General features: G+C 40.7%; 1 protein-coding gene across 2 annotated transcripts in view; it reads left to right on the forward strand.

Annotated features, from left to right (window-relative positions):
• The window catches only part of cadps2 (Ca++-dependent secretion activator 2), a 263,694-nt gene that overhangs the window by 159,692 nt on the left and 81,530 nt on the right, over window positions 1-22,472 (forward strand). For both annotated transcript variants that reach the window (XM_074677121.1, XM_074677122.1), the window contains exons 12-13: window positions 7,968-8,104; window positions 19,181-19,368. In XM_074677121.1, coding sequence (XP_074533222.1) covers window positions 7,968-8,104; window positions 19,181-19,368 — 325 coding nt within the window. The remainder of the gene's footprint in view (window positions 1-7,967; window positions 8,105-19,180; window positions 19,369-22,472) is intronic.

Consider the following 22,472-nt stretch of genomic DNA (forward strand, 5'->3'; position numbering starts at 1 on the left):
TGTATGGGATAGTTGTCAGGGACGGGTTTAGAAATGTCAAAAAATGAAACAAAACAAAAAAAAACATATTGTGTCTTAAAACTGTCATCATCACACCATTTTCAAAAATTATTTTACGATGACATGTGGGTACCTTTCACATTTAAAAACAATACAGTTCCGATTCCCGGTACCTGGCAATCAGTATGGGTACTCATCGACCAATTTTCGGTACTTTTGTGTGTTGATGTGGTAAAAAATATCAATTTGTTTAATAATAAAATATAAGTTCTTTTCAATGTAACATATTTGTTCTTTAATATTTAACCTTGTAATGCTGTGTTTATGTCCAGCATGGAAAATTGCCTTCTCTTACACTCCCTCACAGTCACAAGGATGCATTTAAGTACCGAAACATGATACCTTTTGGTTTTACGTGAACCAATACCCACCTAAAAAAGTACATAATTCGGTACCAATCCCTACAACGGCAGATAAATAATGATGCTTATATAACAGAAAGCTCTGTATCAGTGTCTGTCCTACAGTTGTCTTGTGCTTCGCTGTTCTGCCTGACCGGGGCCCTGTCTCTGACCTTAACCAGGCAAGCTGGGTTAGCCTCCCTGTGTTAGTTTTTCAAATAGACTTTGTGATAAGTAGGATTTTTCCCCTTAAGGAACATTTTACATACTGTATCACTTTCCGCGGAGAAACACTTCCTCCTATCAGAGACACGGTCATTTTCACAGTAATCCCAGATAGGCTCTGATGCGTACTCCCAGAAAACTAAACCATTTAATCTCCACTCAAAATAATAAACACTAAGGACTTTTTCCCTTTCATGTTTTATCTCCCCTTATTTTTGTTACTTCATTAGTTTTCATAAACTATAATAACCTCGGTCATGGGCAGAGTTTTTGCAGCTGACCTCTCGTAACTTTTCAGATCTGAGGTAAGAACCCTGAAGAAAAGACGTGGATGGTTATCAGACATCACTTCCTGTCACCTCCTACCTGTTGGATGCAGCTGGCAGTTAAAAACAAAAGTCAAACTGACCAGCGTTACGAGTCCAAAACAAGCAGAATTCATCGGAGGCTGTGAGGATGTTTGGCTCTGACCTCTGACCTGAGATCTACTTGGATAAAAATGTCCATCCTCAGGATGAACAGGCGAGCATGTTTGAGGTCAAGACTCGGCCCTGAAGTTGTTTTTTTGCAGGGTTGTTTACACCTGCCAGTTGTGTTTTTTGAGGGAGCAGGTGGTCGATCCTGAGGAGAGACGTCCAAACTGTCCATTTGTCTCAGCCTCACTTTGTTCCAGCAGAGGAAGCATCAAACTTTTCCCAGAGTTGCGCTTGTTTTTGAAACCTCGCTCATCCGAACGGAGGCTGATGGGCTTGTCCATCTTCATCTCCATCTCCCCTCGCTCTGACATCATCTGCGTCAGCGCTGCCATGCTCCGACAGACAGATCAAGACACATCTCTCAGCCGGGTGCACCTGAAACTGAAACGCTCTCCTCCTCCTCTTCGTCTGCATCAATAACCTGCCATCAGCCGCCGACACCGGCTCTCAGAGCAGCGTGTCACATGGATGTGACTGCTGCCGTGATGATACCGATGAGGCCAAGACGAGACAGATATGGAGAGATCGAGCGCAGAAAACCAGCCCCACCTGCCCCACCTCATCACTCACACACACCGCGGACACACACTCTGACATCCTCACATGTTGAAAATATGACGCAAACACAAAGACAGATATAAACCTCACGCCTACTGATTTAGCTCCTAATGAACTTAAAGACTCTGACTGGACTATGGTCTTGCTTTTATATTTGTGTCTGTTCATAATCCACAATTTAAAGTGAGGTTATCAGTGCAAAAACTGGTTATTTCTAAACGCTGTTTCTCCTTTTTCAAACAATAGTGCTACAAAACTGTCATTAAACACATTACCTCTTTGCTTTGCATCCTCGAACAAAGAAAAAGTAGCGTTAGAAAGAAGATCTGCTCTCCAAAAGAAATGCAGGCCCTGGTAAGAATCACTCCTTGATGACAGTGGGTGACGGTGCTCATGGGAAATGTAGTTTCTTTTTAGAAGAACACTTTCAATTTGACTCAAGGTGTCCCTGTGATCAACACCAAACAGACAGTCCGAAGCTCTAGCTCCAATTAACATCTGCTATCACTGTGTACAATGCACTACCAATCAGATGTAATCAAGCACAGATGACCATCCAGCCCCCTGCATACAAGTGACAAATATCCTAGTCAGGAGAAAAAACAGTTTCTTTATTTATTTATTTTTTAAGTTAAATGAATCAAACGTGTCCTGAAACTGGGTACAGACACGTCTCAGATCACACCAGGCTGTAAATAGATACTCTGCTCGCCTTCTGGTCACTAAACTACAAACTGAGTTTACAAAGTTTGATTGTTGACACCCGCCTACCGTGGCCGGTAGGTTTCAGACGGTTAGCAAACGCCACAACACAACGAAGGTACAGCCACAACCGAGGTTAATTATCCCAACAGACACAGAAAAAAAAGCTTTGTAGGGATGTCACCTTGTGATTTTCCTTACAGCCCTTATATTTCTCTATTTACCATAATATGTCATCTTATATTCAGCTTTATGAATCAGTCATGTCATAACGTTAGCATCAGAGGTAAATTTATTATAGCTGAAGTAGAAACGAAAAACAATCATTTACTTACTTTCGCAACTTTTCTGTCTGTCAGGATAAGTGTACCTTTCAAACAACAGCTCGGGGTAACTATTAATAAATAAATTGGGAGAGTTAAAGTTGCTATGAGGAGAATCTGTTTTGATTGCACTCCCTCGCCACCTTGTGGCCCGGGGTCTACGCTCACTGTCGTACATTACTTTTAGTGAGGCGTGTGTGTTTGTTTTGGAATTAAATGAAGATCAGATCAAAACAAAATTACTTTATCCAAGACAACTTTTACTGGATACAATGTGCTGATATAAGGTATTTATCAGTACAGTTACGTAGCGCTACAGTTTGAAACGTGATATCAAGCTAACGTTGTAGCAGCCGGCTATATGTTAGCCTGGTGCTCTGCGTATCTGTAGGCTAACGTGACAATAAGTAAACACTGTCAGTTTGTGAGTAGTTTAGTAGCTGTTTATATTTAGTGCAGCTAGCAGCCCGGTGCTCTGAGACATGTCTGTAATGTGTAACATCAATAAATCCTGGTTATGTCCTGCCAGTCATCTACCAATCAGAGCTAACGTAACCTCACTCTTCATTTTATTGAAAGACTCTCAAGTTTGAACAGACCACTGCAGAATAATTGCTGACTGTGGGTTGGAATCAACATTAGCACAAACAGCTTAGCCTCTGTGTTTTAGAGTGATACAGCCCAAGCTAAAGGCTAATTAGCTTCTTCTGCTCTTCTGTCCTTTTTCTGTCCGACAGTTAGGCTTCTGTGTCCACCATCACTATAAAATTAATCACAGAAATCGTTTTCAGCAGAGAAATTCACAGATCTCCGTGTTTTATCTCTTCTCTCTACTAAATTTCATCAGCCGGTGTGGCGTTGTCATAGAGACCTAGACGTGCCATAGATCAATCTGGTACTGGACAACCCGATAAGATCAAATGCACATCTTGGCAAGAGTCACGTCTTGATGACGTCTTGGTGCTAGAGCTCAGGGGAACACCACCTACTAGCTCCAGCTAATGTCTACCATTATAATCTATGATGCTCTGCTACACTGATGTAAACAAGCACAGACATCACATCGTAGTATGTGTTGTTGAATGAAGGTTAGTCTGGTTAAACTGACACGCAACACCTCAAGCAGACCAGGCATGTGGACATAAACCTGTAAGGAGGACTGAAGGTTGCTGCTGCTAGCCCCTCAAAGTTAGCCACACTTTGAAAGCAAATTTGACATCATCCGTCAGATCCTGTGATCTTGTGTTGGTCAATTTTAAACTAAATTTCTGATTAGAAAACACAGAAACTCACTGAATCTTACAGTCTTGTGTCTCTGGAAGATATAAATTCAGTTTTATCACTTACTCCCCAAACCACAACTCTGGCTGTTTTACATTTATTGTATTCATAGTCTTTAATTTCCTCTGTATGAGTTTCTTTTTGGTGTTTGTATAATCTGCTCAAGTTTAAAGTGAGTGATGAGAAACAGTTTGGAAAACACAAAGTGCAGAAACCTGCAGCGATCTGGACCATCTGTGCCAGGAGCATCCACATCCATCCATCCATAGTTTCTGTCACACACACTCATTCACACACACGGCCCCCCTTTAACACCCCACCCCCCAGCAGATAATAGCTGAAAGTTGGACTCGACACAGATCAACATCACTCCTCCGCTGTCCCTCAATCAATACTCCCCCTCCTCCTCTCTGTCTTATTATCAGCACTAATCTATATCTCTTTGTCTCGTTTTCTTTAGCGTCGCCTCCTTCTCTGCCTCTCCTTTCTACAAATTACATTACGCACAGTCCCGTGTTCTGAAGGTAACGAATGTAAAATGACCTACATCAGGATGAAACTGAGGAAAAGCAGGCCAGGGCAGGAGCCAAAGGGCAGCAAGGGCCAGAAGAAAAGGAGTCAGGAAGAAAAGGAGCGAGCGTCGATTGGAAGTTGATTGTGAAGATTTCACTTTTGCTGTCTTTTTTTTTTTTGTTTGAACAAAAGCGTCAAAGAAAGAAAGGAAGAAGGGAAGGGGGGGCGAGAAACACAAATGTCTGAGAGTCCTCGCGGGCTTCTCTGCGTCCAAACAAAAAACAAAATGGCAGCGTTAATAAAAAGCGATCACTAATGCTCGTCTCGGACACGAGGCCGCGGGCGTCGCAGGCGTACAAACTGCAGCGGCATTCTTCAGCGAGCCTTGGTCTTTTGTGGGGCCATGTGTCACACTCAGAAACTTCCCATCCCGAAATGTAGTCCCCTGATAAAGGCCGAATGGAGAGTGTTAGGCTTTTCATTTGGTGGGGCCATTAACAGGACGGCCTGAAAGGACTGGAAATGAACCCAGGTTTGCTCAGGCAGGGACGCCCCGCGCCTCTTCTGCTTCTTTTATTTCTCCTTTTTTCTCTTGATTCTTCCGCTGCTGACCCCAGAGCCTGTTAATGTGTTCAGCTCCCGGCGCTGCACGGCCAGGCTGCTAGAAGAGCTCCAGTGTTGTCCACAAACTATGAAAAACAAACAGACGAGCCATACGGCCGCACTGGGTGACATCTTCTGCCATCACCGTCAACACAAACCACAGTTTTATTCACTTTCTCACAATTTCTTTCTCATTTTTATCTGCATAGTTCCCCTTCCAGAGTCATAACCCTCCATTTGTCAAAGATGCTACTACACACGATAAAACACTTCTCTGCTCACCGTGGCATAAATCTGTAGTTTTATTGTTTTTTTTCTGCTTTACTCTCATGTTAGAAGGTCGCTCTGATCTGACACTTAACTGAAACCCGCACACACTGACACACGGTAAGTGTGGTGGTAGATATTGTTCTGAATGTCTGTTTACTTTGAGGTGTTATCACCGCTTTGTAAAAAGGATCCAGTGGCATCATCACCTCAGTGTTGGACTTCTTTTTTAATTTTTTTCCAAAGCTGTTTGTTAAAATGCAGAGTCATGATGTCATGCTTTTAGATGAAGAGGGTTGTTTTTATTATTTTTTAAAATTTTCTTTAATATTTTTTTTAAATACAGACAAAAGAGTCAGAAATTAGAAACAGTTCAGATGATGTAACTATTGTTATTATTATCATTTTTTTATTTTTTTATTCTTTTTAGATAAAGACAAGAGTCAGAGATGGGGAACAGCTCAGATCATGTAACTATTGTTACCTGTTTTTTTTAATTAATTTATTTTTTTTAAATACAGACAAAAGAGTCAGGAATGAGGAACAGCTCAGACCATTTAAGTTTTGTTATTTTTTTTATTAATTTTTTTATTTATTTATCAAAGACAAAAGATTCAGAAATGAGGAACAACTCAGATCATGTAACTATTGTTACCTGTTTTTTTTAATTTATTATTTTTTTCATATACAGATAAAAGAGTCAAAAATGAGGAACAACTCAGATCATGTAACTATTGTTACTCTTTTTTTATTTTTATTTTTTTATTTTTTTATTTTGAAGTTTGTTGGAATTAAAACGTTATGTTAAACAGAAGACCTCTCCAAACCAAACACATTTCTTGGCAAAAGTCACACTTTTATGACACTGGGTGATGGGAAACGGAGTCTTTATCCTGTAAAAACACTTCAGATTCCAGCCACAGGTGTCACTAGTTGCGTTCCCATTACATCTAGAATTGCGCAAAACCTAAATACGCAACAAAAATGGTAATGGAAACACCATTATTTAGAAAAACCTCTCAAATTTGGATATATAGTTTTTACACTCTCATGAGGTGGTTTTTCAAAAGTCCCATATTGGAATTTATCTTGAAAGTGCAATGAAACACCTTTTTGGCGAAAACATGTCGTGTTGTCATAACAATGCTCCTCCCTCATCTCCTCACACATGCCCTCGTCTGGTGTTAGTTATGTGTTCAGTGCAGATGTTTGTAAAATATCGCTTTTGTTTCAGACTTAAGTAGTAGTTTATATTTGGAGAGAATTATGGTAGGTCACCTGTCCACCAAAGTGGATTTTTATAGCTACAGTTTAGAGACTTTGCTGTTCTTAAAAGTTCTCGATCTGGAGTGGCTTTGTTTCTATAAATCAGGGGATTTGTGTTATTTTGACTGTTTTTTTCAGGGCTTTATGGGGAGAGCTGGAGTTGAAATTGAAAGAGATATCTCCACAGGTAAAAACTGTTGAGGTATTTTGAGCCCCTTGCAATGTTTTTGGTCAGTTTAAAACAGGAAAACCTCAGACAAAGACTTTAAAAACATTTACTCCAGACCTCAAATTTGTACTATTTGCCCATGTAGGCGTGCGATAAACTGAAAATACATTTATTCTTAAAAAAAAAAAAAGAAAAAAAAAAAAGCAATCAGAAAAAGGCCCAGGACAAAAAAAAATCCTGTCCACTGTAATTAAAATATATGTAACCTACTTGAAGTTATGAAAGAGTTATGAGAACTTAAAACAACAACAACATAGCATCGCTTTGCGTGTGCTGTAAGTAAAAAATAACATTACCAAAAATATTTCTCTTTATATGATGAGGGATGCATGAAGTGATTTGAAAATTCGGAGCGGAAGAAACTAATTTTTTTTTAAAAAACGTGATTAATAATGAAATAAAAGGATCACACATAATCCAGTCAGTGTTAAAATCACAGTCTGAGTTTGAACAGGTTTGCTGAAAGCGTCGTCCAATGCAATTTTTTGCAGTTTTGTCTTCCTATAAATGGCCTGTCATGTGTCATACAAGAAAATTTTGAAATCAGTTTGAGGATAAATGAAGGTTCGAATAAAAAAATATCAAATTGAAGAATCAAACTTTCCTCTTGACTCAGATTAAAATGTGAGAACTTGTCTGATCTCCTTCTGCAGCTTCTCAGCCTCATCTCCTCCTGGCTGTTTCTTTTTTTTTTTTTTTCCATGAGTCACTCCCAGTGTTTTCCTCACATTTCGTCCATGTTGGCGGGAGTTTTGTGTCAGCTGAGAGTGCTGACAGATTCACAGAGGATCTGAAGCCAACCGAGGTGGGAACTATTAACCAGCGCACTGAGAACTGACACTGCCAATGTAGTCATGAGTGTGAGTGTGTGTGTGTTTACACTTCAGTTCACTGCTGAGCTCAGAGAGAGGCGTGAATGATTGTGAATCATTTATGTGTCACCTCTTTATCTGATGGGATCATGGACAGAAATCTGTGATCAGCTCTGTTTCCCGTGGAGGTGGATGGATTTGGTTTCACTGTCTCTTCAGCAGCAAACGCTCTCTTTCTCTAAACTCCAACAATAAAATATTTAAGAAAAACGACGGTGTGAGCCTGAAGTGTGTTTCTGTCTCCTCTCCAGGTCTGGATCCGTCTCAGCGTCAAGGTGTGGAGGACCTGATCTCCGCAGGTCCGTCTCGCTTCGACCACGCCACCCTGTTCACCCTTTTACAGAAAAGCACTCTGCAGCATCGCATGAACGACTCCTTCTCCTGCCTGGTACGTTCACACTCACACAGACACAGACACACACACACACACACACACACACACACACACACACACACACACACACACACACACACACACACACACACACGTTTGACACCTCCTTGTTTGGTTTCTCCTCTTTTCTCTCGACATTCACCTTGAAAAATCCCATCACTTCATCAGAGCTCAGAATCCAGGACGAGGGGACGGACTCTGTTTGTGGTGTGAGTTTCTGAAGGTGGAGCTCTCTGCTCATCACTCAAACTAAAATCTCTGGTCTTCTTTTCAGCCCAAACTGAAAGATAAAGGTGGACATAATTTCAAAACAGCATTATGTAACGATAATAGTAATAACTTAATCTTTATACACCTTTAAAAAAAAATTACAGAGTGCTCTAACAGGTGAAGCATGGCAGCTTTTCAGAAAGATGATAGTTGATCAATCCTAATAACTTGTAAACCGCAGAGATAGAAAAAAGTTCACTCACCGTACAGTGTGTCCCGATAGTGAAATCAGTGTTTTAGATCCAAGCTGTTTTTGAACCAGGCTGTAAATATGCTTTTTAATGCTGTAAAAGTCAGTTTTTGTGGCTGGGTGTGTACGTGACTTCTGGTCTTTCTGCAGCCAGCCTCAAGAGGATCCTCAACGAACGGCAACTTTTAGCACTTCCACATAGGTTTCATTTTTCCTAACTGGATGTTGCCCCTTGATTCTCACCTTTCAAACAACAGCGCTACATTACCTCGTTGCTTTGTTTCCTGTAAAAAGTTTTCTTTAAAAAAAAAATGTAGTGCTAAAAAGAAGATCTGATCTCCATTTATTTTCCTAACACATGACTTGTTAAGAGTTGAGGAGCAAATGCTCATGGGAAGTAGAGTCTTGTTATACTTGCCTTCCAGAAAGTACTCACAGTACCTTCAAGTAGGATGGTGTGAAGATGAAAAGCATTAAAGAGACGTAAAGGGGTTCTAGGAAAAAGACAAAGAAGAGAAAACGGCAGGATACGCAAAAATGGGATAAAGTTTAACCTCTTAAGATCCAAGCTTTTGTCTGGTGTGCAATTTTTAATTCACCTTGCTACTTGGGATAAGTAAGATCTAATAAGTATCATAACTGAGCTTGTTTTTTGAACGGGAATTTTTATTATTTGTGTTACCAGTTGTCTTTTAGTTGTTTATTAGTAGTGTTATTGAACTTAAAAACATTGTTTTATTCACTAAAACAGGTGTAATGTTGTGATTTCACCAAGAGTTAATGACGGCATTGTCCTTGAATGTGGCTAATAGGTCAAAGGTTAAAAAAAATGAAATATCATGGGTCTGAGAGGCAGAAATATAATGTCCACCTATGTGCACGATGGGTCTTAAGAGGTTAATAAATTAATTAATAAATAAATATTTAGATTAATATATGTATTATTAAATTTAATATATAATAAATAAAATATATGGAAATATAAAATGTAAATATACAATAATGAATATATTTTATTAATATTGATAACAGGATTGTATAGCCATTAAGAGGTTCGATAGTGCAAAAACATTCCAAAATTCACCTTCCATCTTGACTCCTATCAGTTAATGTGACATTTTTATGATCCTCTCTTATTATTTTACTAATATTTATTTATTTCTCATTAGATTGTGACAGAAAATACAAAATCAAGTGTTTGCTTGCAACAGGAAACTCTCATCATGATGAAACACCTGTGAGAGGTTGCTAACAGGCTAACCTTGTTAATGTGCTGGCTCTTATTTTTATCCAAAGTCAGGGTGAAGGGGCCATGGATGGCTAAGTTTCAGGGTTGGTAGCATCCAAGTTTCTAATATATGGAGTTCACATTAACAAAGTTTGGGTTTGTTGGAGATATTTGAGCCAAGATGTAACTTATCAGCTGGGTAAAAGTGCCTGAACGAAGGGGTAGGAAAAAAGTTTATACCTGAAATTAAACTGAAGTGTAGGATAAAAGATCAAATTTTTCAAAATCAGTTTTTTTGACATCACTGGATTCACTGCCTGCTCTGTTTACGAGAATCTATATTTTTCTTTCTCCTAGAAAACAAACATCAGGGCTGGTTGTCCAGAGCGATCCACTCCACAGAAATCTGAGAATAACACAGATTTAATGTTGACAGAAGGAACAAAGTGTAACAAAAGCGTCAGGCATTAGAGCAGAAACACAACACTAAATGTGAATCAGGTCTCCTCCATGTGGGGTTCATGGTCTCTGCTCAATTGCACACAACCCAACTTGGGCTCCCATTCAGGCCTCACCCCTCCCCTCTCCCCCCCGCCCATTGAATCGGCCCAGCAGTTTTCTATAAGGGTCATGTTCCTATTTGGAAAGTATTGATTAGAGCGTTTATCCCCTCAATCAGTGTGAGAGAGCCCCCAGGCTGAACACGCACACACACACGCACACACACACACTCACAGAAAGAGAAAGAAAAACAAGCAGCGCCTCCCTCCAGTCTTTCACTCTTACCTGTCTTAAAGAAGTATTTTATTCAAACTATTTATCTTTTACGCAGAGTCAGTGGTAGAAATTTAAACCATTACCTGCAGAAGTTTTGATACAGACTCTGATTAAAAACATAATCTGGGCTGAAGAAGAAGAAATGACCTGGTTTCTCTTTGTAGTGCCTCAAGTATCGGCAGGTTTTGGTGTAAGCAGAATAAAAAGACAGTCCGTAAGGAGAGCAAAAGCAAGCAGAAAACATCCACCATAATGACACCCAAACCGACTCTATAAAAACACATCAGTGCTCGTGAGCAGCTAACAATCTGCTCCAGTTCAAACATTTCACTTGAGCATTAGATCGCCTTGAAGCTTTTTTTTCGTTTATCTGGTAGTTTGGTATACAGCTAATGAAGCCAAAGAGGGTTTAAGGAAAGACTTCCGATGGCCTTACTACAGCTACTGTTTTCCTTAACATTGCCAAGACGTGGTTTTTGTTTGTTTACTGTTTTGGTGAGAGTAGATTTTCTGGTTGTCGTCAAACGTTCATCACAGCAGTTCAGTTTGGTTCGTTTTGTTACAGCACGCATTTCGTGGTATTTCTTTTGACTAAACTCGTGACCAGTCCCTAAGTTCCCAGCCCATACTGTTCCACTTTTTGGTCCCCTTCTGTTGGGGTGCCAGACATACAGATCTGACCCCAGAAGGTGGAGCTAGAAACACTGCAGTCCATTGATTGGTCATATGAATTGTCACTTCCTGTGTAGGGATGGGTACCTTTTACATTTGAAATGATACAGTACCAATGCCCGGTACCTGGCAATTGGTATCAGTACTCAACAGTACCAATTTTCAGTACTTTTTTGTGTTCATATGGTAATAAATATAAGTTTTTTAAATAATAAAATCAATCAGTTTTTCAATTCAACACATCTATTCTTCAGTATATATCCTTGCAATGCTGTGTTCATGTCCAGTATGAAAAATCGCCTACTCTTCCACTCCTTCACAGTCACAAGGATGCATTTAGGTACCTATACATGGTACCTTTTGGTTTTACCTGAATTGGAACCCAGTACTTTTGACTGACTTCAGTGGGTACCTATAAAAGTACCTAATTTGGTATCCATACCTACTCCTGTTCAAAAGTGGCCATTTAGGCCCTGTTTGCACGGCAACATTACATCTGAAAATGGAAACGCTGAGGGACTGAAAACGCTGTAGTTAGCATGCCAGGCCTATAGTCGGCACTATAACTGTCTTGTCCAGAAGCAGCTTTTGGGAGATCTCCACTGAAGTAGAGTTGAGCCGATCATCTGGTGTATTGGGGAATGCTAAGAGCAGAAGTGGAGAAACAGATGCTCATTTTGTTGAAAGACAGTCAGCAGATTCAGCAGATTGAGCAGCACAAGCACAACACAGTAGTTCGCGACGATCGTAACAACGGTACTGTTGTCCTGTTGTAAGCGTGAAGCGGAGTGTGACATCATTGTTTCCACTGAAAGCGCCGGCTTACTGTTTGCACGGCAACAGTGTCGGCAGCGTGTCAGAAAAATCCCACTCTGGAGGCCGTTTTCAAAAGTTTGCACTTTTCAGCTTCACACGGCTGAAACACCGTTCCCGTGTGAACGCGAGGCTGAAACGCAACGAAACTTTTGCGTTTCACCCTAAAACTGTTGTCATGTAAACGACCCCTAAGAACAACACATCACCTTGCAATGCCCAAGAAGGGCAGGGTTGGCTGTGGAAGTGCAAACAGCTTTACCGATCCAACCCATACTAAACTGTACTAAACCACACCAGACCACTAGGTGTCAACAGGGCTTGATTGATTTTGTCCTTGAGGTTTTTCACAAGACTTTTAATAGTTACTTAAATAAAAATTTTAGCTTATTTGATCAAAAAGTTGCTCATTTTTTCACCTCCACGTTTGTTTGGGACCATGAACAGCTTGTGAAACCATCGAAGTAACTGTGGCGTCATCAGCATAACAAATGATAATTAAACAGAAGAGGCCCAAAAGTAGAGCCTTGAGGAACTACACAAGTCGGGTTGTTGTTCTCAGATTTACAAGTTCAGTCCTCTCACTGTAGTCGCTATCCTCCAACTATCAATTGAACCATTTCAGCACTGTAGTGTTTGCCAGTTTCGCCTATAACATAGTGTCAAAATGCAACACAGATACTGTTTCTTCAAATCCATTAATAATACCAAAGTTGAGCGGCAGTTTTCTTCCATTTTTCTCTTCCATATTTAATTTAACACCCCAAACATTCATGGTTAAATCTGCTTTTCTACGCTTTTCAAAGTGAAGAAAGTTTAACATAACTGGGAGGGGGTATTTATCAGACCCTGAAATTTACCGAAACCTCATCTGATTTTGAGCAGTCAGCTCATTCATGTCTTGTCTTGTGTATCCTCGTCTTCCAAAAGCAGCAGAACGAGTATATGTTCCCCAGAGTGACATCTGTGCTTCTTTCATTTCCCTACCTGCCTCACCAGGACTCCTTCCAGCCCTGCAATTAGACCGATCCGTTCACGCCGCCCCTCCAGCCCCCTCTCCTCAGCCTTTTGTGAAAAACTGGAGGGCTTTGTGTTCCAGCCTGAGCCCCTTTTTCACCAAACACTTTGAGAAAAGGCCAGTGCCTCGGCGTGGGGGACATCTGTTGAGAAGTGGCTTGGATTCATGTCATAGACAGGGTCATATTTTATTCACAAAGAGTTGAACCCAACAACAACAACAGTAATTAGACAGAAATTTGGGTTGTAGCTGAGGCCCAGAGTCCTGTGAACGGGAACGGCAGAGTTCCCACTGATGATTGAAGGGTTCAAATCCCCCAGTGAATCTGCTGCTGGAGCACCGAGGTCCAGCATCCAAGTGGGTGGTAACTGGGAGGAGGAGGCTCTTGAATTAGCTTAATCCCAAACCATAACACAGTAATTTTAACACCTTTGTGTAAGAAATTAAAAGTATTTAGTATCTGAAGAGAGAGGAAGCAGTTTGCTCAGTGCGTAATGTGCTGATGAGGTTTGGAAGGTTTGCAGAAACATTGTGGAAACTGTAGCTTTGAGCAGTTTGAGCTGGATGGAGATTTGTCAACAGACACAACTGTTGGCCTCCACTTGTTAATGAGGAGTAAACTAAGATTCTTCATAGTCCCTCATAGAACTTTTCTAAACCCTGAGCCCTCAGCAGCTGTTCTAAGATTCTTGATAGTTCCTCATAGAACTTTTCTAAACCCTCAGTGGCTGTTCTAAGATTCTTCTTAGTCCCTCATAGAACTTTTCTTAACCCTGAGCCCTCAGCAGCTGTTGTAAGATTCTTGATAGTTCCTCATAGAACTTCCCTAAGCCTTCAGCAGCTGTTTTAAGATTCTCCATAGTTCCTCATAGAACTTTTCTAAACCCTCAGCGGCTGTTCTAAGATTTTTCTTAGTTCCTCATAGAAAGTTTTTAAGCCCTCAGCGGCTTTTCTAAGATTCTTCATAGTCCCTCACAGAACTTTTCTAAACCCTCAGCAGCTTTTCTAAGATTCTTCATAGTCCTTCGTAGAACTTTTCTAAACCCTGAGCCCTCAGCAGCTGTTGTAAGATTCTTGATCGTTCCTCATAGAACTTTTTTAAGCCCTCAGTGGTTGTTCTTAGGTTATTTCAGTGCCTCAGCTGACTTTTCTAGGCCATTAGCAGCTGTTTTAAGGTAGTTAAAAACAACAGTACCTTAGAGAACTTGTTTTTTACATCCTCAACTGCTGTTTTAATATTCTTTCAAAATAAGAGCTCCTTGGAGAACTATACCTTACTATGCTAAAATTCTTTATATTTCCCCAGAGAAGTTTTATTGTGACCTCAGCTACTGTTTTGGGATTCTTTAAAATAAGACCTCAAAGAACTCTTCTACACCCTTAAAGCTGTGTTGTGCTTTCTGCGCAAATGTGAGGCTTTCAAACTTTTTAAACATAGCGTCTGTTAGTGTCCATTCCTAAGCTGCAGGGGTCGATGTATAAGGAACGTAGGTCTACCAGAATACTAAACGAGAATCAAATAAGTTTGCCTTTGTTCACAACATAACATACCTGTCACAGAGATTTTTCAAAGGTCTTCTAGCTGATTTTTCTTCTCTGCCGAGAGTGACCGCAGTTTCACGCCATGGATTGTTTACAATGCGGTTATCACGGTGATCTCTGTTTGAGGACTCATACAGGTGCCTGTATTTCTGCATTTTGACCACTAGGAGATCCTGTTCTTCCGCCATCTTGTCCATGCATCTCAGTCAGGCAGGTTAGAAAATTTCGAGTGTGGGCGACGCAGAAATTTTCCCGGTGAAAAGGAGCGCACAAGGGGGTGAAGTGTGAAAATGATGTCATTTGTCTGCACAAAGCTGCAGATGCGCCCAGCATAATTTAGCCTTTAGGGTTCATTTCGGAATTCTCTAAAGTCCCGTTTCCACCAAGCAGTCCTGTATGAATCAGTACAGTTTGGAACAAGTTTGATCAGTAAAGATGCTGATTGCTGCGTCAGCTACATAATAGCATGATCACAAAAAAGTGAAATCTTATCAAGTGTTTTTGTCTTATTTTCAGTAGAAAATGTCTTTTCAGACTTAATATGAGCCACATTCACCTGACCAGTCCAGAAAAATGTCTTGTTTGTAGATTTTTAAAGACACAGTGAGGTCTGAATTGCTTGTAGAAAGCAAAAAAAAAAATCTGCCAATGGAACATGAGAAAAGTTACTTGTATAGTGACAACAGTCTAGTTTCAAGCAAATTTTCTAGCAGTATTTTCTTTTACCATTGGCACATTCTTTTGCTTGTTACAAGCAACTCAGACCTCATTTTTGTCTTTAAATAACTTTAAACAAGACATTTTCTGGACTAATCAGGTAAATGTGGCTCATATCGAGTATAAGAGGACAAGTTTTACTTAAAATGAGACAAAAATGCTTGATAAGATTTTATTATTTTTGCAGTTTGACAGCAAAGAAACGCGACGCTGTGAACCAGTTTTATGCTGTTTTGAGACACCATTTTCCAAACACAAAGAAAGTTATCTGTTTCCCAACTTGTTGTGGTTTTAGTCAAAGTAAACGCCAGAAAACGCATGCCTTACCCGATGAACTGAACTAAATCGTGATTCTTTAGTTGCATAGAGAACTTTTTACAACCTCAGCGGCTGTTTTAGGATACTTTAAAATAATATTTCCATGGCTTCGGTAGCTGTCTTAAGGTGCTTTTTAGTTCTTAGCTCAATTTTCCAAGCCCATAGCATCTGAAAAGATTCTTCCACACCGTGACACCAGACAGATCAGAGTGATATTTGTTCACATCTGTTACTTCGGTCTTCTCCTACTTCTTCCTTCTTTTGTTTTAAATGTATAGTTGATCATTTTTGTATTATATAGGGAAGCCTCTAAAGGATTTGACTCAAAAATTGTTGTTAAATCAGCCAGTAAGTCTTTTTTTCTTTTTATAAAGTGTAAGTTGTCATCCCTCTCAACATCAAAGCAGGACTGAACCACACTCTTAGGCCATAATAACTTGTTAAGTGAACAGTTTCTGAGATTTATCAGCCACTAGTGTTTGTATTTTTAGGATTTCATTTAAGCACCAGTTGCCTCTGTGCTCTTGAGATATCTCCTGCTGTCGAGGTCTTAAGAGTTTTTGGACTAAAAATTACTTTAAGGGCCAAAAAAATCAGAGAATCTTGAGGTCAGACCTCGAGTATTTTCCTCCGTTGGGTGTCTGAAGTCATATGACGAGCGCCGAGGTGGTCTTTGATTCAGAGCCACACGCTGCTTTCACTTTTTTGGGGGGGTCATGTCATTCTTCAGAGGCAGGCGACGGACGCTGATGCTCTGACACGGAGACGGGCGGCATCGGCTGACGAAGCTAACGAGGCAGTCGGCTCGTTAGCTGCTAATTGAGCGGTCAGCGCCAAGACTGGAGTTCGCCATCTGTTTGTCACAGAGGAACATCTTGTCGCTCCTCGCCTGACGACGGGCCCCCTCTCCCTCTTTCTCTGTGGTGTGATATTAATAGCTCGAGCTCACAGACGGACGGGAAGAAACGAAGAAAGAAACAAGAAACGACAAACAAACTGCAGACGGGGAGGAAGGGGGAGAGGAGGGAGGAGGGGGGAGACACTGAAAAGGCCTGCAGACGAGAAATCTGCCAGGTCCAGTTAACCCCGACAGGCAGCAGCAGCATGTTTACCAGAGTCTAAATACAATACTGGAAATCATGTTTCCGCAGTCCTGAAGTGATCCGTGCACGCCAAGAAACCTTGTCCACAGAAAATGTTTGTTTTTAACAGTTTGTTGGAAATATTATGAATTAAAGGCGATACAGTGGGGAAATAAGTATTGAACATGTCAACTTTTTTCTCATTACATTTATTTCCAAAGATGCAATTCAAACGAAATTTCTACCAGACATTGGAATTAACTCAAATAATCCACACATGAAAAGAAATCACAACGTTCAGGTCCATAAATAATGATTATGTGGAATTAAGTACAATAACACAGGAAAAAAGTATTGAACACACCATGGAAAGGCTGTATACTTTGGCAAGGAAATGCACCATACCACCTGAAATCTGTCAGTAATTAGTACTCGTACTTCCAATTAGTGCAAACCAACATCAGCTGGGCTAGAGCAAATTGATGGTCCTATAAAAAAGGTTGTTTTTTTCACCAAGCAGTTAAATATGACACACCTCATGATGGGTAAAGACAAAGAGCTCTCTGAAGACATTCACAACCTGATTGTTGCTCAGCATCAGAATGGAACTGGTTACAGACTTATATCAAAGCACCTGAATATTCCAGTCAGCACCGTTGGGGCCATTATTCACAAGTGGAAGAAGCACCACCTTACCATCAACAGGCCACGCACAGGAGCTCCTTGAAGATTTCTGACCAGGGAGTCAGAAAGATAGTCAGAAGAGTACTCAACGAGCCAAAGACCACCCTGAAAGTGCTCCAGAAAGACTTGGAGGCAGCAGGTACAATTGTTACAGAGAAAACAATAGGCAATGCACTCCACCACCATGGCCTCTATGGACGCTCAGCCCACAAGACTCCATTCCTCAAGAAAAGGCATGTTGAAGCTGGTTTAAAGTTTGCTAAACAGCATCTTGACAAGCCTGTAGAATACTGGGAGAATGTTGTCTGGTTAGATGAGACCAAAACTGAACTTTTGGGCTGTCATACTACAGACCATGTTTGGAGGAGAAATGGCACTGCACATCAGCCAAAAAACACTACACCAACAGTGAAGTTTGGAGGTGGAAGCATCATGGCATGGGGTTGTTTCTCATCTCATGGTGTTGGCAAACTTCATATAACTGACGGAGCAATGAATGAAGCCATGCATGGGGAAATTCTTGATATGAATCTGCTGCCATCCACCAGGATGATGAAGATGAGACGTGGCTGGACCTTCCAGCAGGACAACCATCCAAAGCACACGGCAAAGTTGACTCTCAAATGGTTTGAAAAAAAGAAAATCAATCTGTTAGGATGGCCTAGTCAATCACCTGACTTCAATCCAACTGAACATTTATGGAAAGAAGTAAAGAAAAGGGTTCACCAGAGGGCACCAAAGAATATTCCAGATTTAAAGACAATCTGTGCAGAGGAATGGGCCAAAATCACACCTGAGCAGTGTGGGCCATTAGTTCAAACATACAAGAAGCTTCTGGAAGCTGTCATTGCAAACAAAGGCTTCTCCACTAAGTATTAGATGAGTCTCAGTTAGCGTGTTCAATACTTTTTTCCTGTGTTATTGTACTTAATTCACCATAATCATTATTTATGGACCGGAAAATTTTTATTTCTTTTCATGTGTAGATTATTTGAGTTAATACCAATGTCTGGTAGAAATTTTGTTTGAATTGCATTATTTCCGTTACATTATTGGAAATAAATGTGATAAGAAAGAAGTTGGCGCATTCAATACTTATTTTCCCTACTGTAAACTTGAAACTTTATGAGACAAATTTCTTCCAGCAATTTTTTTTTTCTTTTGTACAAATAATGCGATTAGAGAGCCGTCTCTCAACAATTTACCGACTTAAACGTAACAGAAGTCTTATGATTCATGTCACTGGTGAATTTAATCTGATACAGTTGATTTAGCTTTTCTCTCCTGAGTCGCCTGTCGCTGGGCGGAGGTTTTGTGAGTGTGTGTGTGTGCTGTATAAGTGTGAGGGTGTTAATGCTCCTTCCTTGAGGAATCTTAATTAGCGTTGTAGGTTTCATGCTTAATTTAGTGATTACACACAGGATGAATGAGCTAATGAACATCTCAGGATGTTTCAGTCGCTTTGTGCCGTTCTGTTTTTGTCGTCTTCATTTCAAACTCCAGCAGAGCATTCTTAGTTTACAGTTTGACCTCTGTGCTGACTGATGACTGGTGTTTGTTGGAGCTTGTTTACATCTCATAATGAGAGGAAAGTGTGAAGGGAGTGTTTAGAGAACTTTTAACAAACTGCTACTCAAGTTTAGGAAAGTCTTTGTTTCTGTAGCTCTTTGCCAGCCAGAAGGTAAAAGTGCTACATCCTGAATAACAAGTGCACCAGACTTTCCTAAATCTTCAGTTTTTCCTTCTCTTTTGTCTCCAGGGTTGGTTCAGTCCAGGTCAGGTGTTCGTCCTGGATGAGTACTGCGCTCGCTACGGCGTCAGAGGCTGCCACCGCCACCTGAGCTACCTGAAGGACCTGATGGATTACTCAGAGAGCAACGCGCTGGTCGACCCCACGCTGCTGCACTACAGCTACGCCTTCTGCGCCTCCCACGTCCACGGGAACAGGTACAGAGAGCCACTCTGGCTCGTTAGAAACTCAGGGGGTTTCGTGGTGGCAGCAGATGTGGTGCTCAGGTGTTGAAGGTGAGTGGAGCGCTGCTTGGCTGCAGGCCAGTGAGAGCAGGTGTGACTTTAATGTGGAGAAAGGGAGGAATCATGTCTTTATCAGTTACTGGGCTTTGAAAATAACAAAAATGTGGCGCCTGTGTAGCCCAGCCTTTTCAGTTGCACACCTTTGAATGGGTGGCTGAGAATCCAATCCAACCTGCAGCACTCTCCACATCTATTATCCTCTACCTGTTCCCTGCTCTGTCCACTCTCTCAGAGGTCTGTGACCTTTAATTTCAAAGGAGCTGTTTTTCCTCAGCTCACATGATTTAAAGTCATTACAGAGCCACAAAATCTACTTTATCTTCACAGTAAAGACTATTAAGTGTATTCTACTCCTATATATGCTATACATATTAAAATCTAGTGAATAATTATCTAAACAACAAGATGGTTTCATTAATAGAGTTTTATATGAAATGTCTTAATTATTTTTTTATATTCCCCAAATTTTCAAACAAAAATTATACTCCTAAAATTAAAAAAAAGAAATAAAAAAAACTAAACATTTCAAAATGTGTTGAAATTGCAAAATTTTAAAGAAGTTTAATAATTTTGCAAAAAAAAAATCTTTTTCAAAAATTTGCAAAAATTTTTAAAAAAAATCAATTAAAAAAGTTGCAAAAGATCAAAACATTTTGAAATTGTAAAAAATTGGACAAACCGTTACTTTAAGGTCCAAAAAAAATCAGAGAGGTCAGACCTCTTTTCTCTTTGAAGTTCGATAATTTTGCAAAAATTAAAAAAAATTATTTGCAAAAATAAAATAAAAAAAGTTTAAAAAATTGCGAAGGATCAAAACATTTTGAAGTTTAAAAAATTGCCCAAAAAAAAGAAAAAAAATTCAAAAATGTAAAAAAAATTGAAAAAAAAAGAATTTGTTAACAACTATTGATGCTATCACTTTACTCATCATTTATTGTTGTTTGCTTATGTCTTGCCACATATCAAGCATGTATATTAAGCAGCCATGCTCACAGTCAAATAAATCCATCCACACAGAAATAAAATGTGTATTTTCTTCCAGATTAGTCTTTTTGTAGATGTAGTTAATTTCCCAGGGCTGTAAAACTTGAGGTTAGCCACAGGTGCATGGAAAGTTGGAGGGCTGTTGATGTTGGAGGAGGTGAAGTAGAGCGGTGGCAGGCTTTATTGACAGATGGGATGAAGATTTAGTTCAACAAAATGTTAAAGTATGATTTTCATATACACACCACACGTTTCCCCACAAGGTGTCCTGTTCTACTCCTTTTCCTTGAGTTGCACGTGCGTATGATCAGAGCTACATACTCGCTTCAAACTGAGTAGTAAAATGAAAAAAAAAGAAAAACACAAACACAGCACACCGCCCTTAACTGAGTGAGGAAACCGAACGGATCTTTTTTTTTTTTTTAATGAACCGTTCCATCCAGAATCGGTACGGTCTGTGTGCTAGATGACCTGACCACACCACCAGGCACAGGCCTTACCGTCTCCACTGGTCAGAGAGCGATGGAGCTGGGGGAGGAACCAGGAACGAGGGCCTCATTGCTGTTCTTTGATAGAAGTCGATTCACACTGAGCAGAAATGATGCTGCCAGGGACATCAAGGAGACGTAAAGGACGAGCCTTTGGAGGTGAAGGAGTTACAGTTTGCTTAAGCAGTGTCTAGTCTATACAGAGCTTGTACAGCTGAAACATGTGAACGGTGCTGTAATGATCCAATACTGCTTGGACAACATCGTGAATCCAGTCAACAGGCCTCCTGAGACCAACACTGCTGCTGTGAAAAAACTCATCAGTGATGAACACTACAGTGTTCACTGTTGGACCTGCATGACTTGTCACAACAGCAACATAGCTAAGAGAAGCCGGCCACTATTAGTTAGACCTTGCTAGTACCAGGTTGGACCCCCTTATGCCTTAAGAATGACCTTAATCCTTGGTGGCATAGATTCTACAAGGTCCTGGAAACATTCCTCAGAGAGTTTGGTCCATATTGACATGATAGCATCACACAGATGCTGCAGATTTGTCGTCTGAACATCCATGATGAGAATCTCCCGTTCCACCACATCCCAAAGGTGCTCTATTGGATTGAGATCTGGACTGTGGAGGACATTTGAGTACAGGGAACTCATTGTCATGTTGAAGAAACCAGTCTGAGATGATTCCAGCTTTATGACATGGAGCGTTATCCTGCTGGAAGTAGCCATCAGAAGATGGGTACACTGTGCTCATAAAGGGATGGACATGGTCAGCAACAATACTCAGGTAGGCTGTGGACTTTAAACCATGCTCAGTTGGTACTAAGGGGCCCAAAGTGAGCCAAGAAAATATCCCCCACACCATTACACCAGCAGCAGCAGCCTGAACCGTTGATACAAGGCAGGATGGATCCATGCTTTCATGTTGTTGAGGCCAAATTCTGACCCTACCATCTGAATGTGGAGCAGAAATCCAGACTCATCAGACCAGGCAACGTTTTTCCAATCTTCTATTGTCCAGTTTTGGTGTTGCTGTGTGAATTGTAGCCTCAGTTTCCTGTTCTTAGCCGACAGGAGGGTCACCCGGTGTGGTCTTCTGCTGCTGTAGCCCATCTGCCTCAAGGTTGGACGTGTTGTGAGTTCAGAGATGCTCTTCTGCAGACCTCGGTTGTAACCAGTGGTTATTTGAGTTACTGTTGCCTTTCTATCAGCTCCAACCAGTCTGTCCATTCTCCTCTGACCTCTGGCATCAACAAGGCATTTTGGCCCACAGAACTGCCGCTCACTGGATATTTTCTCTTTTTGGGATCATTCTCTGTAAACCCTAGAGATGGTTGTGGGTTAAAATCCCAGTAGATACTCAGACCAGCCTGTGCAGTTTAAGAGGTATGCCTATGAAGTGGCCGGTGAGTGTATGTAACCCAGCCTGAACAGTCTCTTCGAGGGACTCCGACTTCACTCACCTTCACTGATCGCCGATGATTTGTGAACATCTGAGCAGCAGCGGCGGTCGTCTTTTTCGCCTCTTTTTGGCGC

The sequence above is a fragment of the Halichoeres trimaculatus genome, unplaced genomic scaffold (genome assembly GCF_033239565.1).
Source record: "Halichoeres trimaculatus isolate MK-OKI-2021-1 unplaced genomic scaffold, fHalTri1.1 fHalTri1_scaffold_10, whole genome shotgun sequence".
Lineage (NCBI taxonomy): Eukaryota > Metazoa > Chordata > Actinopteri > Labriformes > Labridae > Halichoeres > Halichoeres trimaculatus.